Below are 23,695 nucleotides of genomic sequence, written 5' to 3' on the forward strand. Positions count from 1 at the left end.
TGCCTCTCCGCCTACTTGTGATCTCTCTCTCTCTCTCTTTCTCTCTCTCTCTCTCTGTCAAATAAATAAATAAATAAATAAATCTTAAGGAAAAGAAAATAGCAATGCAAAAAAAAAAGGGGGGGCACCCATTGCATTCTATGGGCATCACCCAACATGGAGCTCAGGCTTGGTTGGGAGTCGCCCCGCACAAGGCACTGAATTTACAATTCCCTTAAATATAATGAAAAGAACTGAATTAAAAGAAATGAATATGCAGCTATTTGCAAAACATGAGTGGTTCCATGGATGCTTTTACAACCTATGATTAAATGAATAAAAGCTACATACTTATAAAAGGCTTGATTCTCCACCCCGCACTTCCAAAGATGTTTGCAGGCAGCTGGTGTTGAAGTATGGAAGGCCAACATGGCTTTTTTCTAATAAAAAAGATAAAACAAGAAAGGGCATGTGAAACAGGTTTATCTTTTTCAGGTATTTACCAATGTGTATCCCCCCCACCTGCCGAACAGATTAAAAGTAACTTGGGCATTTCTAGGGTCTTTAAAGTGCTGTTGAAACGGTGCCCCACCCCCACTCACCTCCCTCACCCTTTGCAGGCATCACGAATCTAGCTGGGCCCTGTTTCTAACAAAAACAGCCTCACAATCCTTCTCAACCACCCAGGAATCACCCACCTCTCTATCAGACTTGGTTTCCTTTAAAAACTCATTTTGCTGATGCTGAGTAACGGGTGCTTGATCTGAAAGTTAGTCAAGAAAATCTGCAAACCTCCAGACCTGGCCTTGAACCTCAAAGCTTCCATGATAACCTCCGCTCAGATGCATTCCCTAATGAACCCAACCTGCATCCAGTAGCTTCTTAAGACTCCCAGGATGTACAGACTCTATATACATGAGAATTTATAAAAATTCTCACCAGCAGTGGTTGAATATCTAGCTTTGGAAGTATTCTTCGCTTGTTTCATAAATTTATATTTTGGCAGATTAGGGAGCAGGAGGAGGTTCCATTCCCCTTTTTTATTTTTTAATTCAACTTCCAGTTAGTTAACACGCAGTATAATATTAGTTGCAAGAGGAGGTTCCCATTTTCTATCCCAATATATTTTTTATATAGCAGTATATGGTCAAGCATTATTCACCGCCTTCATTTAAAAAAAATTTTTTTAATTTAAATTCAGTTTAGTTAACACAGAGTATACTATTAGTTTCAGAGGTAGAGTGTAGTGTTTCATCTGTTGCCTATAACACCCAGTGCTCCTTACATCATGTGCCTCCTTAATGCCCATCACCCAGTTGCCCCATCCCCCAGCAACCTTCAGTTTGTTCCCTGTAGTTAAGAGTCTGTTATGGTTTGCCTCTCTGTTTTCATTTTATTTTATTTTTCCTTCCCTTCCCCATGTGCATCTGTTTTGTTTTCTAAATTTTCCACAGGTGAGTGAAATCATATGGTATTTGTTTTTATCTGCCGGACCCATTTCCTTGACTTAGTTCTCAAATGGGCAAGTCCACTATCTCTAAAATGTTCAGCATACAGCTCCCATTATCATCATAAACTTTAAAGTCGTGGTGTTCTGGGGCTACAATACTAAAGGTACGTTTTAGGCCTGCATCCCTCTCATGCACGCACACACACACACATTACAGGTTAGAAAAACAGTCACCGACCTCCTTCTGGATGCCAATCACATAAAACGTCTTCCCTTCAAACTTCAATTTGCAGACATCTGGCCTAAGAAAAGAAAATCTTCTTGGGTAAGAAGAAAAAAAAAAGTGGCAATTAACCAAGATACCTGGGTTTCCCACAGGAATCTGGCTGACTCGCAAATACCAAGCTGACTGCGATGAAACAAGATATTATCTTATCATCAGTGAAGGCCTAATGAGCAGTGAAAAGTCCCCAAGTGAATTATACAGCAATTTTCTTCCCAAGATAGGATCCGGAGGTAGCTCAGAATTATTTCTTCCATTTTTTACAGTCAAGCTGCATCTTTCTTCCAAGGAGCTCTGAAGGTGTTGTGAACATTAACGACCAAAACAATATTAATCGGCCAGCCCACTTTGCAAGGTAGGAAGAATGTGATTATTTCAGGTTCGGGTAATGAAACGATATGGATTCACAGTATCTGTCTCCCTCATCTTTTCACATCTATCTTCGAGAAACACACACACTAGCCTGTAAAATTTTCATTTCTGCTCTCCCTGCTCATGAAAGAAGAGTTTCGTTAAATATTGAGATGCCCAAAATTGTGAGGACAGCCTGACACGTGGTAGTCAAAAGAGGGACTTCGGGTTTCTATCTTAAGGAGCTGCTCAATTAAAATGTGCCTGAAATGGGGACCATAGGTCACCTCCTTGGTGAACAGATATGTGTAAAGAGAGGACACAATTCCATTTTTACTCCTTTGATCTAATTTCTAGGAGACTGATTTGTGCCCCTGTGTTTTTTCCTGCGGGAAAAAGAACAGCATGGCCACATTAAGCTGTTTGAACTTAGGAGAGGATTTGCAAGAGTAACACAGCTCCGTGGATGTTAAAAAACAAAAAACAAAACTAGGATTAATGTGGGAATAAAATTTGTTTTGGTAACATGTCCACAACTGTTCCAAATACACATGCCTAGGCAGAGACTGGAAAGGGGTAGGGATGACATCAGCACCCCACCAGGAACATCATGATCATGATTTAGAAACAGAAATGAATGGCCTGGGGATTGTCCATTTCAAGCCTTCACTGGACCCAGAAAGAAACAGAAACCCAAGGGACAGAGACTTGCAAATAATCTGCACTTGAGGCACATCAGATTCTCCCCTACTTCGGAGCTCAAACAGTTCAGAAACCCGAGGGCTTAACTCGCAAGCCTTCTACGGTCCTAGGGTAGGTTGGGAGAAGTCCCCAAATTATCCATGCTTCCCAAAGTCAACAGGAATCCCTAGGGAGCTTATTCTGGAATGGCCTGAAGGGTGATTAATACCCTTCTTTCCAAGGTGCAGAAAACACAGGGAAGAACACTGTCACCCCACCATGCTAGATGTCCACAAGATGTCAGAGTTCATAAATCCCACCACTCACAACATGGCTGCATTTGTTTCTCCCCCAACTCCTTTCCTCCCTGTAAGGCAGTCAGATGTAATGGACTCCCATCTTACAAATGAGTACACGGAGACCCAGAAAAGTAAAGTGAAGAAGAGTTTTGAGAAAACTCATTGTAGAGAAAGAAGAAGTGGGAGCAGAGGGGAGCAGAAAGTATGAGCTGAACAAAAGGCAATGATAGAGAGGTCAAGAAAGAGATGATGAAATTGGGGAATCTCAGAAAAAAGAGTAGAAGTTGTAAGAGTGGAGGACATTAGCTGGCTGATGCAAGCCCAACAGAGAAAATTTGGAAAGGCAGTGGGGTGGGGGGGGTGCCAAGAGGACAGTGCACAAGTGGGAGTGTTGATAAAGGGGTGCCGGAAATCCTGAAGCTAAGAGAACCACGAAACTGAGGTTCAGGTAAATGCAAGAGCATTTCCAACCCACGACTGAAGGTGGATGCCCACTGGCCCATCAGGAAGAACTTCAAGCCACAGCGGGGAGCCCACCACCCAATGAGACATGATGGGGTTGGGGGGCTGATAAACCTGTCAGGGGCCATCAGGGCGGAACCTGAATCAAGCTGAAGGTATAAATCAGACTGAGACTTTACAATATTCCATGTATGTTCAGCCTTCTCACTCTTTGCCCAAACCACTTTCTCCTTGAATGATGGACACCCTGGGCCCTGCTGGTCCCTCACTCTGCTCCATCCTCCCACTTCTGTATGGACATGACTCAGACTTTTTGCTTCCTCAAGGTGACATGTTCACGCAGATTATGTTCTTCCCAGCCGCAAGAGGTGGGCCTTCATTTGACCAGCCCAGTCATGTAGTTCTCCCTTTTCTCTGAGGGATTGGTTTTAAGTAGGTGGGTGTGACCCAATCTTGCCGTATTAGATATACTGGAAGTCTCCTACAGGGCTTCTGTAAGACAAGTCCTCCTTGTTTTAATAGGAGACAATGGAAGGGGATGTTCTCCTTCAGGCTCTGAGTGTTGCTGTATGAAGACAGGATGGACAGAACTGCTTGCATGGTCAACTTAGGACCATGAGACTGGGGACAAAAGCCACTACCCTGGGATGACAGAGAAGAAAATGGAAACCCAGGTCCTTCACAGTGTTGTCAGGAAGTTAAGTTAAAGGATCATGGAAATGCCCAACCTCTGGAATTTTGCTGTGTGAAATAATCAGTCCTCTTATTTGGAAGCCACCATGAGCAGTCACCCCTGTTACTTCGAGCCAAAAGCATCTTCGCTGATATGCTGGGTAACACGGGACATGTCTGCAACAAGGACTCAACAGAAGAGAATGGAGAGGAGGGAAGAGGAGAAGAGGGTCCTGAGTTATTCCAGGCAACATGTACCTTTTCCCCGCCCTGTCCTACTCCAGGTCACCTCTCTGGCCAGATCAGTAGCTGCTGATGAGGAAACACTGGACACCTTCTCTTTGGAGACAGAGACCCTGAGCCCAAGACACACCCCAGGTCTCCTGAGGTCTGGAGGAGGTCTAGGTTAGCTTTTATTTATGGATGAATAATCCCTTAATAATGAAGTTCCACAGCAAAGAAATGAATACTAGGCATTCTAATGGACATTTCCAAATAAAAAAGAATCGAAGACTGGGAAAGAAAAGCAAGATTAAGAAAAATGGTAAACTAGTTTCCCAAAGCAGTCCTTACCATTTTATCAAATGGATCCGCTTATTTCCCTGGAATACCACAAAGCCCGCAGCAGTGAATCCCAAAAATGTTGTTGTGCCTGTTGAATCCTGGAAAAAAAAAAAAAAGAGAGAGAAACAAAAACATTTGGATTGAGAAATATAGAATATATGATAAATGGTATCCCCATTCATCCTCCCCCTGGATTATCAGGTTAATTCCATTGATCTCGGCAATAAACTGACTTTCTGAGATGGGACTTCCAAGGATAGTGCTTCTAAAATCTGGGCAAGGTCTGGGAATATGTAGCTGTTTCCTTGGAGGAACAGACCTTCTACCTCTCCAGGAACATCCCGGAAAAGGCAGATTAGTTCCAAAGCTCTGTGTCTATTTCCAAGTGTGTCCTGGGACCACCCACGTTCTCAGATCTATCCTGCAATGTGGGCAAACTGTGCTCGGTCATCATTAGCCCTAAAATCAAAGATGCTATGAAACTAAAGCCCTAATTTAACTTGATTAAATTCCACACAAAATTCCTGGTAGTTTTAATGTAAAGACATGTCCAGAAATGCCTAGTTTGCTTCTAGCCTCAACCGGAAAAACTAAGCATAGATCAGTAAAAGCAAAGGAATGGCAGCAACAAAAATCAAGTCTATCTCCAAGTAATAAATAAAACAAATAGGCTCAAAATCATAGATAAAATCTAATTCACTAAAATGGAATAAACTGGGTGCCTGGATGGCTCAGTGGGTTAAGCCTCTGCCTTCAGCTCAGGTCATGATCTCAGGGTCCTGGGATCGAGTCCCTAATCAGGCTCTCTGCTTGGCAGGGAGCCTGCTTTCTCCTCTCTTTCTCTGCCTGCCTCTCTGCCTACTTGTGAACTCTGTCAAATAAATAATCTTTAAAATGGAATAAAATGATCTATATCATTTTATCCAGAGGATTCTGGCAAATATGCTAAAATAATTGTGCCAATAAAAAGAAAAATGCCAGTGTGAACAAGTACTGTCAGCTCTTTGCTTCGGCTGCATGTTGGAATCATCTGGAGATGAGTCTGCTCCCCCACAGATCCTGATGTTATTGGGTGGCAGGACTAGGAAACTCCCCAGGTATGTCTAATCAACAGTCTGCACTAAGAGCTACAAAACTAGCACTTTATCAAATACTATTACCTGATCCCACATGGGTAAAGAAATGTCCAGCAGGACTCAAGAACTTACCTTTAAGAGCCTGGCTGAGATAAATGCTTAGTTTAGAATTCTAGTTAGTGTCTGGCAGATGCATAGTTAGTTTAAAGCATGGAAAGAAGAAAACCATTTCCATAATACATTTCTGGAAAATGTGTGCATCATCTTGGGGGCTTGTTACAAAAGCATATTCCCCAGCTGTACCCCCAGTAGCTCTGTGGACCCCAGGTGATTCTGATATGATACATGCTTGGAGAAATACCATCAAATAATATGAGCAAAGGAAACAAACCAAAAAAATTCCTAATGTCAAAATATAATTTTAAGTCTTTTTTTTTTCTTCTTTTAAGGTTGCCTTCTTGCAGACAAGGGTTTTGAGAACAAATCTGTTCGGACCCTGTAACTTCTCAGGGGTCGAACCATCCATTTGATGGATGAAAGAATCACGTATATTAACTTAGGAAAGTGGCTACTACATAGCAATTAGCAAGCAATTGGGAGGCTCACAACGGAGAAAATTGACCACCAGAACTTGTGATTACAGCCTACTAACTGTTGTCCCTTCCAGTTAGGGGCAATGGGCCAGCCTGTAGAAATATCTCACACACTGATGAACGCTCTTGTGTGCAAAACAATCATTTTATGTCAGCCTGCTAGGAGGGCCACTCACCTTGCATGGGTGGGGGTCCACCCCATAGGTTTCCAAAGTGTGAGCTTTCAGGAGTAAGTTAAATTCAGCAACTGGTGGGCTCTGGCCTCTAGAATCATACAACAAAAGTTTAAGGTGTTGATACAGAAGATTATAGAAATCTAGAGTCCCCTCGTTCAATAAAATGGGATATCCTACCCTAAAAAACAAAAACAAAACCCAGAGATCCCTATATAAATAATAATCAGTTACACTGATCACCATTCCTCACCATGAGGAGCTCTTTGCTAAGGAATCAGAGCTCATGTTCCCTGGCTAATTGTTCCATAAAAAACCTACGTGTACTCTGAGGACTCCAGTGACCAGTACAGTTAATCAAGGTTATCAAGTTACCAATCAGTAAAGGCTTGCAAATTCAATCTTAATATGAAATAGAACTCAGCATCTGCTCTTTCCTCCTCACTTCAAAAGATTATCCAGGGCAAAGAGCATTCCCTCTTGTTCAGGGTAGAACACGGACAATCCTGTTATGCTACCAGCAAGCCTGAACAAAGCCATCCGCACAGGAAGAACGGTCAACCATTCCACTGGAAAGCTCTGGACTTTGAAAGGAAATCTCAGCCACTAATCCCAGCTCTGTCCTCCAGGGTAGTAAACAAGGTCTTGGCCTCAACGAGGGGGAAAGGCGCGGCAATGGTGAGGGCTGTGAAACATTCTGGGGCTAACTTCCAAAGCAGCATCGTCCAGCATTTCGAAGACTCCACTTTTGACTAAACCCAAATGTATGTTAGAGAATCCAAACCATTCCCCAAGAATAAAGAGGTAAAAATCAAGGAGAGTTTGCCAAAGAAAATAACAGGAATTTTTTTTTTATTTCCAACATGTAAAATTATATTGTAGTATTAAATCTATTTCCACCCAAACGTCTGCCCATAGATGGATTCCCTCCTCTCCCCCTCAAGAGTCATCATGCTCTCAGTCAAAACAGTATTCCATCTACCTTCTCCCTAAAGCCTTTTGAGACCTTCTCTTTACACCAAGTGACTGAAATTTCACTAGAATAGGTCTGAGGCCCAAGTAAATGGGTATTGAAACCCCTAGGTCTGTCTTCCATGCCTTATAACCTTCGTTTCCTTCTCTTTTTGTACTACATTCTGTTTTTTTTTTTTTCAAGATTTTATTTATTTGTGAGAAAGGGCACAAGCTGGGGGGTGGGGGTGGCAGGCAGAGGGAGAAGCAGGCTCCCTGCTGAGTAAGGAACCTGACACGGGACTTGATCCCAGAACACGGGGATCATGACCTGAGCGGAAGGCAGACGCTTAACCAAATGAGTCACCCAGGCGTCCATTTTCTGAATTATTTCTTAGTTCGACTTTGCTTGTTAATTTATTCAGCTGCATGCATCTTGCTTTTCTTCCCATTTCAGAAGTTGTTTTTTTTTTTAATACCAATTAAATATTTCACTTCCACCGTAATATCTATTTGGCTCTTGAAACAGCTGCCTGTTCCTATTTCATGCAATAAATTCCTCTTGTTCCTCTGAGGCAATCCCACTGTGTTTCCTTTAAAGTCCCATCCCATGTGCTCTGTTTATGCTGCTTTCTTGGTGAGGGTCCTTTGGTTTGCTGAGTCAGAATCTCTCATTCACGGAATTGGTGTTTCCTTAAGTGGTGGGTGATTCGCGGATGGACATTATTTCACCTGACGTTATCTGCTTAATGCAGTGGCCTCCAGAGGTTTGTAGGGAAGGAGTGGGGGGTGGGGCATGCCACCTGAGAAATGTGTGTATTAGAAACTTGATTTTAAACTGAAGGCTGTAATTCTGCTGGGTGTTGCCCACACACGGGGTACCTCCAGCTCAAGCCTGTTGTTGCTCACGAGGAACCAGAGAAAGAGGTCAAAGCTACCCAACGGAGCCAAATGCAGCTGCCCACTCACCATGAAGGCCCCCTGTGCATCTGTCACCTGAAGCACCCAGAACCACTCCTACCCTACATATGTGTGCAACCTGGATTTGCTCCATCTGTTCCCCATCTTCCAGAAGACACGGTCGGACTTCTGATCCAAAAATGGTATTCTTTCCTAAATCCGCTTTCTAGTATTTTTTCCATGATCTACAGGGCCTTGGACACGGAAGACGAGGTAGCCGTATGTGCTACCTTTTTCTTTTTTTAAAGAAGAGATAATTTTTAATCCAACCTTTACAGGACATATTTCTGAGCGATTAACTCACACGTCAGCTTTAAGAAAATAAAGTCTTCTAAAGCCTTTCAGACTTTCCTCTTTCCTAGCCTTAGTGTTAGGCTGAAGTTTCACTGTGATATATATAAAGGCAACATCTTTATTTATTCATCTTGATCAGCACTCTATGGGTCCCTTCAATACAATTCCTATCTTTCTTTGATTTTTTTTTCAAGTCACAGTCACTGTTACGATATCTCTTCTTGATACCATAACAGTAAGTTCAAAAAAGTCATCAACTATATTGAAGGAAAAGGAGAAAGGGATTTTTTTTTTTTTAGTTTTCTCAATACATACAAGAATTTCTCCATCGCTCTCTTCAGTTCTAGGAGTTATATCTTACCTTTCACTGAAAGATAAATTATGAAATCCAAACATTGGGTGCTATTTCCCTCCCCACCACCTTCTCACTCACTCACCCACACATTCATAGCACCCCCAATGAGGGACAAATCACAGAGCTGAGCTGCCCACATTTTACTAAGTAGGACCCCCTACGCTGGTGACCCTCAGAGCAGACTTCAACCTAATGACCCAGATGGGGGCCAAAGGGAACCAGGAGCAGAGCCAAAGTAGCCGAAAGCCATTGGCTCTGCTCCAGGCTAATCCTCCTGCTTGACATGAAAGGGCTCCCCTCTGGAGAGCTGGCCATTCTCCCTGGTGGTAAAAGCGTCAGCACCTTTGTATAATCCATGCAGTGTTTATTCTTAAAATCCCAGCTTGGTTTTAAAGCTCACCGCTCTTTTATATTCAGTCTGGGAACAAGTCAATCATGAAAGGTAGTCATTTGGGAGTTCATATTGGAAAGTGACTAAGTTCTGTTTGCCTGGGTGGTCTGACCACATTCCCATCCTTTGTAAATCCAACAGGCATCCAGTTCCTAATCGTTAACACTCAACCACAAATGGCAGCAGGCATGGGGTCACACAGCTCCAGAGAATGTGACATTGAACTCAAAGACATCTGTCTTTGGGACTTCTCATTCATTGGGACATCTTTGTTCATGGGGGCAACTCATTCAGGGTGGGAAACGCTGAGCCCCAGTGCGGGAAAAGGTTTCAGTAACATGCACAATCAAGAAAAGGACTTCTATGTAGAATTTTTTGAAAACTCCTATAAATCGACAAACAATACAATTTTTAAAATATATGACTCAGAAGAAAAATCAGCACAAGACATACATAGGCACTTCATAAGATATTCCAATAGTGTACAACCACGTGAAAATGCACTTAAACTCTTTATGATCAGGGAAATGCAAATTAAAACTATGAGAAATCATTTCTACATCCATTTACATAGTCAAAATTTAAAACACAGTACCAAGCGTTCATGAGGATTTGCGGCAAAAGCAGCTCTTATACTACTGGGGGAGTAGCAATGCAGCAGAGCTATCTGGGAAACTGGCATTATCTACAAAAGTTCAACGTGTTTACCCTATAATACAACGATTCCATTGGTAGAGTTCCATATGCAACAGAAACTTGTGCGTGTGGCACCAAGAAATATATAGAATTTTCATAGTAGTACCATTTGTAGTAGCAAAAAATAGAAAGTCCAAATGTCTACCAACAGGAGAGGGATATACAATGGAATGCTATACAGCCATGAAATTATGTGAGCTAAAGCTACACATAAGATGGGAGACCATCACAAAAATAAAACTGAACAGAAGAGGACGGATATAATTGAATACACACTGAATGAATTCAGTTTATACAGTTTTCAAAAATGAGCAAAACACAACTAACGTGTTAAAAGTCAGAGATGTGATCACCTTTGGGGAGGAGGGAGAGGGTAAATATTGAGAAGGGGCAGAAGAGAAGCTTCTGGGGTGTTACCAATTCTCTCTGATTTGGGTGGTCGATACCCCTATGCTTGCTTTATAATAATGCATTGAGCTTTATGTTTTGTACACTTTTCTGAGTCTGTTATACTTCAATTTTTAAGAGCTTAACAGAAAAGAAAAAAGGTTATGAAACCCTCATGAATTGTTGGTGTGAATTGGGGCAACCCCATCAGCAAACAAGCCATCACTTCCTAGAAAAGCTGACACTCCATGGCCCTCCAAATTCCACTTAGGTTCATACCTAGGCTAGGAACTCCTTTACCTACACTCCCATGAGAATTAGTCAAGAAGCCTAGAAATAACCCAAATGCCCATGAGCAGAATGGATACATAAAATGTGACGTGTTCTCATCATAGAACATTCATGACACGGAAGCACAAATGAAGACCTACGGCCATACGCATCCATGCGGAAAAGCCTCCAGCGCCATGTTGGTGGGAGCAAGTGAGACACAAGAATAGAGCAGGCGTCCATTTACATGACTGCCAAAGCCACGCAAAAACAAACAAGGCATTACTTAGTAATATGTATGAAGTGTATTTACAAAAGCAGAATGAGAGAATGAATAACCCCAAATTCACAATAGTGCAGAGGAGGGAAGAGGGTGATCTGGGAGGGGTGCACAGGAGACTTCTGAGCATCTGGTGATATTCTAATTCATAAGCAGAGTCGAGGGGTCATGGGCGTGTTTTCAACTATTCTTTAAATTACATATGTTGTATATACTCATATATTTTATATATGTATACATCTATACATATATAAAATTTATATGTGTGTATTTTACATATACACACATATATAAAATATTACATATTTTCAGTGATTAAAAGATGAAAAATTCCTGCCTTTTTAATAAAAGAATTACTGGATAAAATATTGTACGGTCCAAAAACACTGCTGAACTAAACAGGATTGGTCAGGAACCTCACAGATATGCATGCAGGGCTCCTTGTTACTCAACTCTACTGTTCTGAGCAACATATAATCATTTTCGTTGTCAAACAATGTATGTATTCTGTCACTTGATATTCATAAAGGAGAAATCCTTATCCTCCTTTTGTAGATGAGGATTCCAATACTCAAAGGAAAAGTAACTTGCTCAAAGTTACTCGGCTAGTAAGTGCAGTAGTGAGGTTCAAATCCAAGTCTGCTTGGTTCCAAGGCACTACTCTGTGCCCGCTCCACCATCACTACCCCCATGATGTGCAGCCATGTGCCTGCCCTCTTACGTGGCAGAGCATATCAAAATGACATGGCTTCTGTCAGGTCTTAGAAAGAGCCTCTTTCAGTTTCTAAACATTGCATCTTATCAGTGATGAGGCAATCCACCCCAGGTACCTGATATTCACACCTTATGGGAGAGCAGCAAGGTCTCGATTGATCCCCAGACTAAAGCCCACAGGCTGAATCCTGTCCACCAACAGGTTTCGCACAACCCTTGAGCTGAGACTGGTTTTCCATGTTTAAATGGTTTAAAACCAGGGCACCTGGGTGGCTCTTTGTGTTAAGCCTCTGCCTTCGGCTCTGGTCATGGTCTTGGGGTCTTGGGATCGAGCCCCACCTTGGGCTCTCTGCTCAGCAGAGAGCCTGCCTCCCCTCTCTCTCTGCCTGCCTCTCTGCCTACTTGTGTTCTCTGTCTCTCTCTGTGTCAAATAAAATCTTTTTAAAAAAATGGTTTCAAACAATCGAACAAAGAATAGTAATGTCATGACCCATGAAAATTATAGGACATTCAAATTTCAGGACCAATAAGTTCTTTACTTTTTTTTTTTTAAGATTTTATTTATTTATTTGACAGAGATCGGTAGGCAGAGAGGCAGGCAGAGAGAGAGAGGAGGAAGCAGGTTCCCCGCTGAGCAGAGAGCCCGATGTGGGGCTCAATCCCAGGACCCTGGGATCATGACCTAGAACCAAAGGCAGAGGCTTTAACCCACTGAGCCACCCAGGTGCCCCAGGACCAATAAGTTCTTATTGGAACACGGCCACACCCATCTATTTGTGTACTGTCTACAGATGCCATCATGCTCCAGTGGCAAGACTGAGTAGCTGCAACAGAAATCCTATGTTCTGCACAGCCTGAAGTATTTAATAAGTAGCCTAGTGTAGAAAAAGTTTGCTGAAACCTGAGTTAGGAACTGCACACAGGAATAGAGAACTGCTAAAGCTACAGCTCCTTGATTCCATAAAATGAAGATACAAATAGTACCTACCTTAGAGATTCGGTATATAGAGTAAGCAGCTGACAGATGAAAAACCATTAGAGCACTGCCTGGCACAAAGAATGGTCTCGACTCATCCTCAGAATAGCATTTGTTCCCCTGCTAACCCTGCATGCGACTGAGATCAGAATTATGACGTTGGGGGAAATGTCAGGAAGCATGTCAAGACATTCATAGCAAAGTAAAGACCCCTCTTTAAAATAAAAGTCCTCAAATTGTTATCCTTTGCTTTGGGTTTGACTGCAGATCTCCAACAGCTAAGCACTGAAAAGACTTCATCTAAGAGGTCACGCAGAAAGGAAGGCGAACTGCAAATGTTCATTGTAGGAAAAGGGCTCAAAACCAACGGAGGAAAGGTAGAGACACCAATGGCACTAGAAACAGTCTCCCCAACTCACCAAGGAAGAAATCATTTAATGATCAGGTTTTCAGGAAGACACTAAGGCCAATTAAACATTTTTTGATTGTTTGTTTGCCCCCTCAGACTCCCATTGGACATTAGTTTCTGGCAAAAACTTCGTGTGGTAATGGAAAATAATGATTTTCTATCCTTTAAATCTTGCACCAGGAGCCTGTTCTACAAAGATTAATAGTGTCTCTAATGAGACATTTTGATGTAAAGACCAGGGATTACTTGAATTCTTTCAGAGCTAACCATTCTCTAAAAATATGCTTTTCTAATAAATTCAGTGAGGTCGAGTAATCCTATCTCCCTTCTGCCTATCTGGTATCCTTTTTGCCAAAAGGAACCCTCTTTTACTGATCCTCCCTTAGCATATCATTACATGGACTACAAAAATGTACAGCATCCGAAGAATGAGCGCAAATCTTTAGTTAGCATTAATTGTGCACATCCTTCGTGTACATTGATTAAATGAGGTGTGCATCTTGCCAGCAAGGACCTGGATTGCTTGCGGCACGGTTGGCAGGAAAGGGTGGATTTGGCTTCACCTAATCCATTTGGGTCTTTGCGTTGCCAAATTAAACTCAGCAAAGCGGAACTCCCAACCTGAGTGGGTTGGGTTTTGCTGTAACTTCTTTGCATCCTCTTAGATGTAGTTTAGTCGCAGATTTAGTTAGATTCTACTCAGCACTGGCTTCAAAGGCTCGAGAATGCTCTCGGCACTGACCCCTGAGCGGGGGCTGGGATCTTAGCATCCATTAGACTCTGGAGAGTTCTCTACGCTTTACCACCTTGATCTCAAGTTTTTCAGCTTCAAGGAATCTTCTTTGCTCCCCAGTCCTGTCGCTGGCTCTCAGTACTTCGGAAGAACCTCCCTGTGGTCCTTTCCCTGATGTTGGCGAGAGCTACCCTACCCTGGCTGAAAGTCTGGAGTGTCTCAGAGGAATCTCACTCAGCTCTCCAGCCCTGTCTGACTTCTTCCCTCTTCTCTTGAAGGCCTAGGGCCAAAGGGTGGTGGGAATGTGCAACTCCCTCTGCAGCTGGAGTCCTTGGATCCCAACAGTTAAGTCAGCCCGCTCATGGCCATCGAAAGCTTGCTGAAGACTTGGCTAGTTCGCCTTGATCCCACCTATGGCATACTCCACCTCCTCCTCCCACACCATCAGAAGTGAAACCAAGTGCAGGTGTCCACTGTCTTAGGAAGGACATTCTGGATTTCAGTCTTTAAGATTTCTGTGCTCTCAGCTTGGTTTCAAAACTAGGATTCTGTAATCTGTGTAGCTTGTTGCATTATCTTGGTGTTGGGTGAGATGAATGTCTCAGGCTTGTCTGTATCTCCTAACTAGGAGAGTCTCCGGTCTGTCATTTCTAATTGTTCAGAGGGGAACAGGATCTCTTACAAGTGCCTTAGGGACCATTAGGAACCATCCCTATGAGAGCATTTGCCAGACGCTACATTATCTTGGTAACTGCCATGTTATGAGGGAGAGAGTAGTAATGCCCTGGGGCCAGACAAGGACAAGTCTTGCAGGAGAGCAGTCACTTAGGAAGGTATCAGGGCATTACACAGGAAAACACAGATTTCAGGTCAAGGACTGCTGCTTCCTAATTGTAAGGGCCTTGGGTAAATTAATTTCTCAGGCATCTCATTCTTACTGGTCCAAGAGGGTGGTCCCAAACTCAATACCAATGGAGGCAGAAGGTGGCCAAGCAGGAATGGTGGCAATTTGAGAGCAAATGAGTCTCTTACAGAGCACTGTGGCTTGGCTCTAGCTGAGTGCTACCACATAGGGGAAGGCCTAGGGTTACCAAATCTCAGTGCAAGAAAAAGTGGGACTTTCTGGCAACTGATTCCATTTTTTAAGAAATTATTTGTCCCAAAGAACATATATCTGGGTCACCATGTAATTCAACAACTGTCATTTTATAACCCCTGCTTTGGACTCCAAGAGTCCCCTAAGTGTAATAATTGGATGTCAAGTTTTTGGCTTTTGGCTGGTGACCTATGGATATTCAAAGGCTCTGGGTGGCAGTTGTAGCTGTGTATGACTAATGAAAATTAGGAAGCAAATTAATTGTTACTTTGTGAGTACTGTCTTTTAGATAAAATCTTTCAAAACATGAGGTCATGGGGGAGTATCCATGAGGAAGGGGATCCCAGCTTGGTGGTACAGTTCAAGATCAGTGGGCTAGGTCACTCATTACTTCCACAGTTCCTGACACAGGGTTGCCTTTTAATAAATTCTTGTTACATGGACAGATGAACAAATGGTTGTATGGATGAATCATGAATGGGTGCACGGATGGAAGGACAAACAGATGCATGGATGTACGGATGAGTCATGAATGGGTGCCTGGACAGAGGGCTGGATGGCTGGATACACTGTTATAAGTTCACCTAAAGTTCGAAAAGGTTTTGACCATGTATAATTCACATGTCAGATGTGATCAAAAGATATATTAAGTCATGGCCGATTCAAGCTATCAGTACTAACCCTCCCCCTTTCTTCAAAGCCATGTGGCACTTTGGTGACACTGCTCTTCCTCCTCTCAAGTCGCTATAGCCAGATTTTACCTGTATAAAAGCTCGGATGGCTTGGCTGCATATGCAAGTTGCCCCTGGCCCAACCCTCCCCAGAATGTCCCTGATTCCAGGTCACATAATACAGGGATTCAGGTTTTATAGGAGGAGCATGTGATGTCAAGTAATTCTCTCTTCCAAATCCTATGCCAAGTAACAACAGGGAATTTAAATTGATTTGACAGCCCACCAGAGAGAGAGAGAGAGAGAGGAAGATTGATTCTGGGGTTTTAAAATGAGAAACTTGATGGAATGCCTGGGTGGCTCAGTAGGTTAAGCATCTACTTTGGCTCAGGTCACGACCTCAAGGTCTTGGGATTGAGTCCTGCATCAGGTTCCTTGCTCAGCAGGGAGCCTGCTTCTCCCTCTGCCTGCCACCGCCCCTTCCCTCGCTTATGCTCTGTCTCCCTCTCTGACAAATAAATTAATAAAATCTTTTAAAAAATAAAATAAAATGAGGGACTGGAGAAGGGAAAGGACAGACGAAGCAGGGAGCAGAGATGATGGGAAGCACATCCCCAGAAAGATGAGAAGTTGTAAAGTCATCTGATCTTTCCCATTTTCCTTTCACACAATAAACAATCTTCCCAAAACTGCACAAAAACTTTTCCTAAGGGGGCTCTTGTGATTTGTTCATCAGAAGCGTGGGTCGGAGGGTATTTATCATAGCAGGTCACTTATCTCTAGAAAACTAGACATTTTTGAAACTATATATCCTTGCCAGGATGCACATGATCTCCAGAGAATGCAAATTGGGAGAAATAAAAAGAGATAATGACTCTTTTTGAAACCCACTCAGTATCATTATTGCTTCCAGCACAAGCCTCAATGCATCAGATCATTACGATGGCAGCTAATTGGATTATTTTTCTGCTCGTTAAGGGCAAGGGATATGCTTCTTCAAGACCAATTCACCCCCGAATGAGATTTCTGAATATTTGAAAGCTGATGACCTGTGGCTGAAGCTAGTCCAAATGTCTTTGCCTCTAAAGACAAACTTGATGAACTGGAATTGAGAAACCAGCTGAGTAGAAACTTTAGGAAAACCTCCAGAGAAGCCTCTCAGGGTTCCTGAAAGTGAAATCACTCATATTCTTGATCTTCAACCCTCTTTGGGGACCCTCAGGACTAATGGAATGGATATTCCTTTCTAACTCACATGGTCATAGTTAAAGCTCTGTGGAAAACAGTAACCAGGACACTCAAAATAAGAGATGGTCACATCCCTAGGGATTGTGGCAACAGCCTCTTCCAGCCACCAGAGGGCGCTGGAAGGAGGAAAAACCTGTTTCCAAGCCATCCCCATGCTAGGGCCTCATCTCTATGTACCAAACTCAAATGAAATCTGTGAATTATAAGATTCTTTCTTCTACATTGTCTTAAAAACAAATATGGCTCTTTTGTCTTAAAATTATCTACAGAGGCAGGCAGTGAAGCTGAAATGAATTCCAGACCTTCTCTGCCATGTGCTTAAGAGTCCGCAAACTAGAACCCACGGGTCAAACCTGGCCCACCATCTGTTTTGTCAATCAAGTTTCATTGAATCGTAGCCCACTAATTTAGGTATTGTCTTTATCTTCTTTTGCTCTACAAAAACGTAACTAAGTAGTTGCAATAGAGACCATGTAGGGGGCGCCTGGGGGGCTCAGTCGTTAAGCATCTGCCTTCAGCCCAGGTCATGATCCCAGGGTCCTGGGATCGAGCCCCGCATCGGGCTCCCTGCTTGGCGAGAAGCCTGCTTCTCCCTCTCCCACTCTCCCAGCTTGTGTTCCCTCTCTCACTGTCTCTGTCTCTGTCAAATAAATAAATAAATCTTAAAAAAAAAAAAAATAGAGACCATGTGGCCCAGAAAGCCTAGATAGATTATGTGTGTGTGTGTGTGTGTGTGCGTGCGTGTGTGTTTATCTACCCTGATCTAGAAGAATCACTCAGTCTCAGTGAGTTTTAGCACTAACATCTATTCCATTATGTAAACCATACATCCCCACATCTTCTAGTTTACAGGGTATTAGGAGGCCCAACAATGCCTCTATAAAATCTTTCTGAATAATGCACTTCCACTGCACAGCTATCAGAATGACCAAAACCAAGAACACTGGAAACACCAAAGGCTGGTGAGGATGTACAGGAACAAGAGGAACTCTCATTCATCGCTGGCAGGAATGCAGCCATGTCGGAAGACAGTCGAGGATTTCTTTTGAAACTAAACATACTCTCACCCTACAATCCAGCAACCATGCTCCTTGGCATTGACCAAAGGAGTGGAAAATTTATGTCTACACGAAAGGCCTGCACATGAATGTTTATAACAGCCTTATTCACAATTGCCAAAGCTTGGAATCCTCCAAGATGTCCTTCAGTAGGTGAGTGGATAAACCGTGGAACATACCAGCAAAGGAATATTATTCAGCAAGGAAGGAGTGAGGGATGAAAACACAGAGGGAATTTAAATACACGTTGCTAAGTGAAAGAAGAGAATCTGAAAAGGCTGTATACTGTGGGATTCAAATGACATGATATTCTGGCAAAGGTGAAACTATAGAGACAGTTAAAAGATCGGGGTTTGCCAGTGGTTGTGGGGGAGGGAGAGAGAACAGGCAGAGCACAGAGGATTTTTAGGGCAGTGAAACCATTCTGCATGACACTATAACGGTGGATACATGTCATTATACTATAGTCCATAGACTGTACATCCAGAGTGAACCCTAAGGCAAACTGTGGTTTGTGTGTGATAATGAGCTGTCAGGGTCGTTTCATCAATTGCAACAAATGCATCACTCTGATGGGGATGTTGTTAACAGGAGAGGCTATGTAGGGAGAATAGGGGAAATCTCCATACCTTCCACTCAATATTGCTGTGAATCTAAAAGATAAAGTTTTTTTTAACAAAAAAAAAAAGTTTAACTTAAAAAGCCTATTTGTTAATGAGATTGCAAAGGCCCTTAAGAGCTGTCTGTCATCTTTCTCCAGGTTGCTCAATATTGCTGTGAATCTAAAAGATAAAGTTTTTTTTAACAAAAAAAAAAAGTTTAACTTAAAAAGCCTATTTGTTAATGAGATTGCAAAGGCCCTTAAGAGCTGTCTGTCATCTTTCTCCAGGTTGCTCAATATTGCTGTGAATCTAAAAAATAAAGTTTTAACCAAAAAAAGTTTAATCTAAAAAGCCTATTTGTTAATGAGATTGCAAAGGCAAAGGCCCTTAAGAGCTGTCTGTCAGCTTTCTCCAGTTTGTACCTTCCTTGCCATTAGGTAGAACCACGTGACCAGTTATGGACTAGTTATGGCCACCATGGTTCAGTGGAAGTGACAGGTATCACTTCCAAGCTGAAGCAAGACCTTCCAGAACTCACTTTTCCCTCTGGCTCAACAACTAGCAAATTCAAACCTGTGAATGTCCTGAGTGACGATGGTGAGCAGAGACTCCCAGCTGACATATGGTCGACATGTAACAGAACAAATAAGTCTTGCTTGTCCTAAACACTGACATTTTGGGGTCATTTCCTCAGCAAAACCTAGTTTACCATGACTAATAGAGTGATGACCGATACGTATTTTATTACATTTGCAAAACTGTCACTTCTCCCTACCCTACCCTCCTGTTCAGATGGTGCACTTAAGGAAACAAAGTTGGCCCAACCATAAATTCCAATCTTCATTCACAAATCTCTTTTAACATCTAAGAGAATCTAAGTTGATGGAAATTCTACACTTTTGGTCTTCTGTTCTCCAGCATCTCAAAAATCCGAGGCGTCTCTCTTTCTTCCCCCAGGAAGAACTCTCATATTCATGGCTGTCTATCATGCCATCTTGTTTCCATGTTCAAGCAGCACGTAGCCTCCCAGAGAGAAAGGTTCTTCTTCCTCCACAGTTACTTTTCTCCCAAGAATCACAGCTTTTATCCCTTCCTCAGAAAGCACAAAGGAGAGCAATTCCAATCAAGTAAAAAGGCAGAAAATGGAAGTATGTTTATCTCACTGTAAATCACCAACACCATTCCTGCTCTAGTTTGTGTCTCACATGCCATGTCTTGTTTTTCTTTCTCCACTGGTTCAGAAACCAGGCAGGAAGCAGGAGGTTAAGTTTTGGGGCCTCTCAAACCCCAACAAAGGCCAGCTGAATCCTCTCAGGAAGTTTCTGTGACAATAGTTCAATGATCATACATTATCCCTTTGTTGTGTAGGGGGGTCATGGGTGCTCTGATGACCCGGGAAAATAAGATGGTAACACCTTGGTACAGCCCCATATGGCTCTCTTCCATCTATAACTCCTTCCTGACACTGTTGGGTTTACAAAGCAATCCAACCAAAGGTCCAATTTCCCACACCAGAGAAGTCAACACTTTCACAACCTGTGCAAACCCCCAGAGTAACCCAGTCTCTATGGCAGGTTTCCAACCAAGGCTAGAAAGACTCTCTCCCTCTGCACTGTCAGCTTGTTCTGCTCTTTTTATCTTTCCATCCAAACCTATCATCTCTCTCTGCTGCATTGATACAAAAGGAAATGCACAACTACTTGAGAATGGGCAAAAATTCATAGGAAAAATACCCTCTGCACCCCTCTGTGCAATGTCATATAATTTCTGGCTCTTCTGTCCTTCAGCATACAACTCTGACTTCTTCACAGGAGCTTTCTGGATGTGACAAATGCACAGTGCTCCAGAACAGAAGCTTTGATGGAGCCATGGCATTTACTTCCAAGATTTACTTCCATGATGGCTGAATGATGACCACCCCTGCTCCCCCTGGTGTATGACGACTACTTTCAGGGTTATCAACAAAGGCAGGTGCTGGCATGAGGTTCAATCTACAGCTTTGTGATTATAAAAAACAATCTGGAATCTTCTTTGATTCACTCATTTACTCATGAAATTCAGTGGGTCACCCTCTTGATATAAGGCTGCTCAAAAATCTCTTCTTTCTTTTCCAGGTCCATAGCATCTCTGGTCCTCGTGCTCACTGTCCTCAAACCACCGCCACAGTGATCATGTGCAACACCAGCACGACTGACCACCTGAGTGCCGACGACTGCTCGGCGGAGTGGGGAAGAGCGTGGGGTGCGGTGTCAAGTAAGAGCAAGGTTCAAGTCCTCACTTTGCCACTAACAGGGCAAGTCCTTAATCCACTCCCCACTGTGCTTTCTTCACCTTGGATGAGGAGCAACAAGAGCACCTCCCCTGTAGAGTTTAGGAGGACTGAGTGGACACAGGTAAGACTCTCAGCACAGTGTTGTGGCATCCAGTAATGCTCACTAGCTGTTTACTAATATCATATGCCCTGAGCATTTGAGGTCCTGCCTCTGGATTCCCAGTCCCACCTATCCACACAGGGGATGCAATGCCTCTCCCCAGAGATTCTCATTCTGCAGCTGCCCAGACAGTGCTTGTGCACAAACTCCTCAGCCAGAATACTGGAACTTTATTTGTACCCCTCTCTACCATTCTCATCCCTAAGATGTAAAAAGAGTAGTCAGTGTCCTGTATTTTCGACAAAACTTTCCATTAGGAGACAATACTCCCAAATTACCCATAGATATGACACATTGCTTTCTGAAATCAGTACAATATTTTGATGTCTAATCATCTCCATCTGTTAGGAACAGAGGTCATCTTTCCAAAGCTGAAATATGCAGCCACTTTTAATGCCTACATGTAGCCTCTGCTCAGACTCACCAGAAGGGGGAGTGCCTGCATCAGGTAGGGAATTCCAGCACTGCCTGTCAACCGGACAGTTCCTTGTTCCAGAATTCATAATATGGGGACACTTACATATATATATATCTATATATACAATATACAATATATTTTTACACACACACACACATACACACACACACACAATTATCAGAGGTTCAGAAGATAGAGGCAGCTCATTCATACAGGTCTTCGTCCATACTTGTCATAACATAACCCATACTTATTATTACCAGGTTTACCAAACATACCAACCCATGCTTATTATTACCAAACATTACCATGAATTTTCCATGATTTGCACAGATCTAAATTCTAGTTAAAGACTAGAGCACCTGAGTTACTTGACTCCAAGCTGTCAATAGTTCCTAACCATGCTCCCTTTCACACATAATAGCCTACACAGAGCAGAAGCATCACAAGGATTAAGAGCACAGATCTCGAAGCCAGGCTGTCGGGATTCAAGTCTGGACTCTGCCACTTGCCAGTCTGGGTAAGATGCTTAATCTCTCTGTACCTCAGTTCCCTCATCTGTAAGATGGAAACAGCCATGGCGCCTATCTCCCAGTCACCGTGAAGATGAAATGAGTCACCACGCACAAGGACTTAGAACTGCACCTGGTACACAGTGACTACTGTATGCATTCTGCTAGTTCTACTGTTATGACTCTGTAATCAGTCATAATCATCCTGGCGCAAGAGCAAGTCTTCAGCAGTGGCCACAGGAAAGGAAGAGGCAACGCAAAATTCAAAACAGAAATGATTACCTACTTACCCTAGATTTCACTTACAGAAACTCAGGGTGGTTAAAACCCATAGGAAATTATATGGCTGTAATAACTGTGGGTGGTTCCCAGACAGCCAACCAGGGGACCCTGTGGTCAGTGCCCAGAAAGATCATGCCGCCCCCTGAAACGGTCCACTCGTACATTACAGTGGTAACTCATACATTACCAATACTCTCACTTCACAACACGATTTCCACATTCCCTGCAGTAAGAATACCTTCTCGCTCCCATCATTCTTCCAAATGTCTACCCCTATTACCTGAGTTCATTTTTATGGATGTCCACTATTTTTCTTTCCAGCTTCTGTGACTGCTTGGGGAAAATCTCAAACTCACTGATGTAATTCTCAGGATGCTCATCGGGATCAAAATCGCCGAGCTCAGCTGTAACCAGTGAAGAGTGAGAGAAAGATTAAGAACAACAAGGTGAGGGTACTTGAGGAATGGTTCCTCCCACCCAAATGAAGAGCTGCCAGGAGCTCACCCAGCAAAATGTGTTTGTAACCATGGGAGGACCAAGGCCTGAGTGACTAGAAGCCCATATTCTAACTCAATTTAGCCATAGGATCTTGGGCACTTGCCAACCTCTTTGAGGCTTGTTTTCTTGATCTATATAATAAAGGAATTTAAAGAGTTGTTTTGCAATGGGGAATTACTGGCCTTTGCGGGGGGCTAAACAATTCTTTATTGTTTCAGACCTTCCAAGGCATGTCAGGGCACTTCTACCCCTTAGGTACTAAGTATTAGTGGCACACCTAGTCATTGTGACCAACACAGATGGCCCCCAGTATTTCCAAACATTCCCCAGGATGCTAGCGGGAAATCACTGGCTATCCCTCAAGGTTCCTTCCATAGCTAATTTTCTGAGTCTAGGAATTCTATGGCTGGAGCTGCCTGCTCTGAGATTTGCACAAGTATGGTGTAACCAATTAAAAAAAAAAAAATCCCAACATGAAGGCGCCCAAAAAGACTGCACTTAAAAATAAGTGAAATGCTCTTCAGATTAGAGAGTGTAAATCTAAGCCTGGGCAAGTGCACCAGACGAAGGTTGTTGCTGGGTTGTAATACAGAGTCCCTGCAAAGGGTCTTTAAGGGCAAAAAGAAATGCTGGCATATCTCTGAGCTCCCAGAGGATCTAGGAGAGGAAGGACCTAGAATGTGCATCAACCACAGCTGGAAACAGCAAAGGTGATGTTCTGGCCATGGGGAAAAGTACTAATTGCACAAGCCTGCTAAGGAAAATGGGCCAGAAGGGGCAAGTGTCTCAGGCAGAAATGGCCCAGGAAAGAAGATTAGAAGAGGGTGGGAAAATTGTATTAGAAGAACTTGATGACCAACATGACTCTGCAGTAGATAA

At 42.9% G+C, this 23,695-nt stretch overlaps 1 protein-coding gene across 2 annotated transcripts in view; it reads right to left on the reverse strand.

Annotated features, from left to right (window-relative positions):
• The window catches only part of FRMD3 (FERM domain containing 3), a gene marked incomplete at both ends in the record, with an annotated part of 298,064 nt that overhangs the window by 82,650 nt on the left and 191,719 nt on the right, over nucleotides 1–23,695 (reverse strand). For both annotated transcript variants that reach the window (XM_080820271.1, XM_080820270.1), the window contains 5 exons: nucleotides 331–419; nucleotides 1,668–1,731; nucleotides 4,751–4,839; nucleotides 6,587–6,674; nucleotides 22,599–22,722. In XM_080820271.1, coding sequence (XP_080676397.1) covers nucleotides 331–419; nucleotides 1,668–1,731; nucleotides 4,751–4,839; nucleotides 6,587–6,674; nucleotides 22,599–22,722 — 454 coding nt within the window. The remainder of the gene's footprint in view (nucleotides 1–330; nucleotides 420–1,667; nucleotides 1,732–4,750; nucleotides 4,840–6,586; nucleotides 6,675–22,598; nucleotides 22,723–23,695) is intronic.

The sequence above is a fragment of the Martes martes genome, assembly GCF_963455335.1.
Source record: "Martes martes genome assembly, chromosome: 12".
Taxonomy (NCBI): domain Eukaryota; kingdom Metazoa; phylum Chordata; class Mammalia; order Carnivora; family Mustelidae; genus Martes; species Martes martes.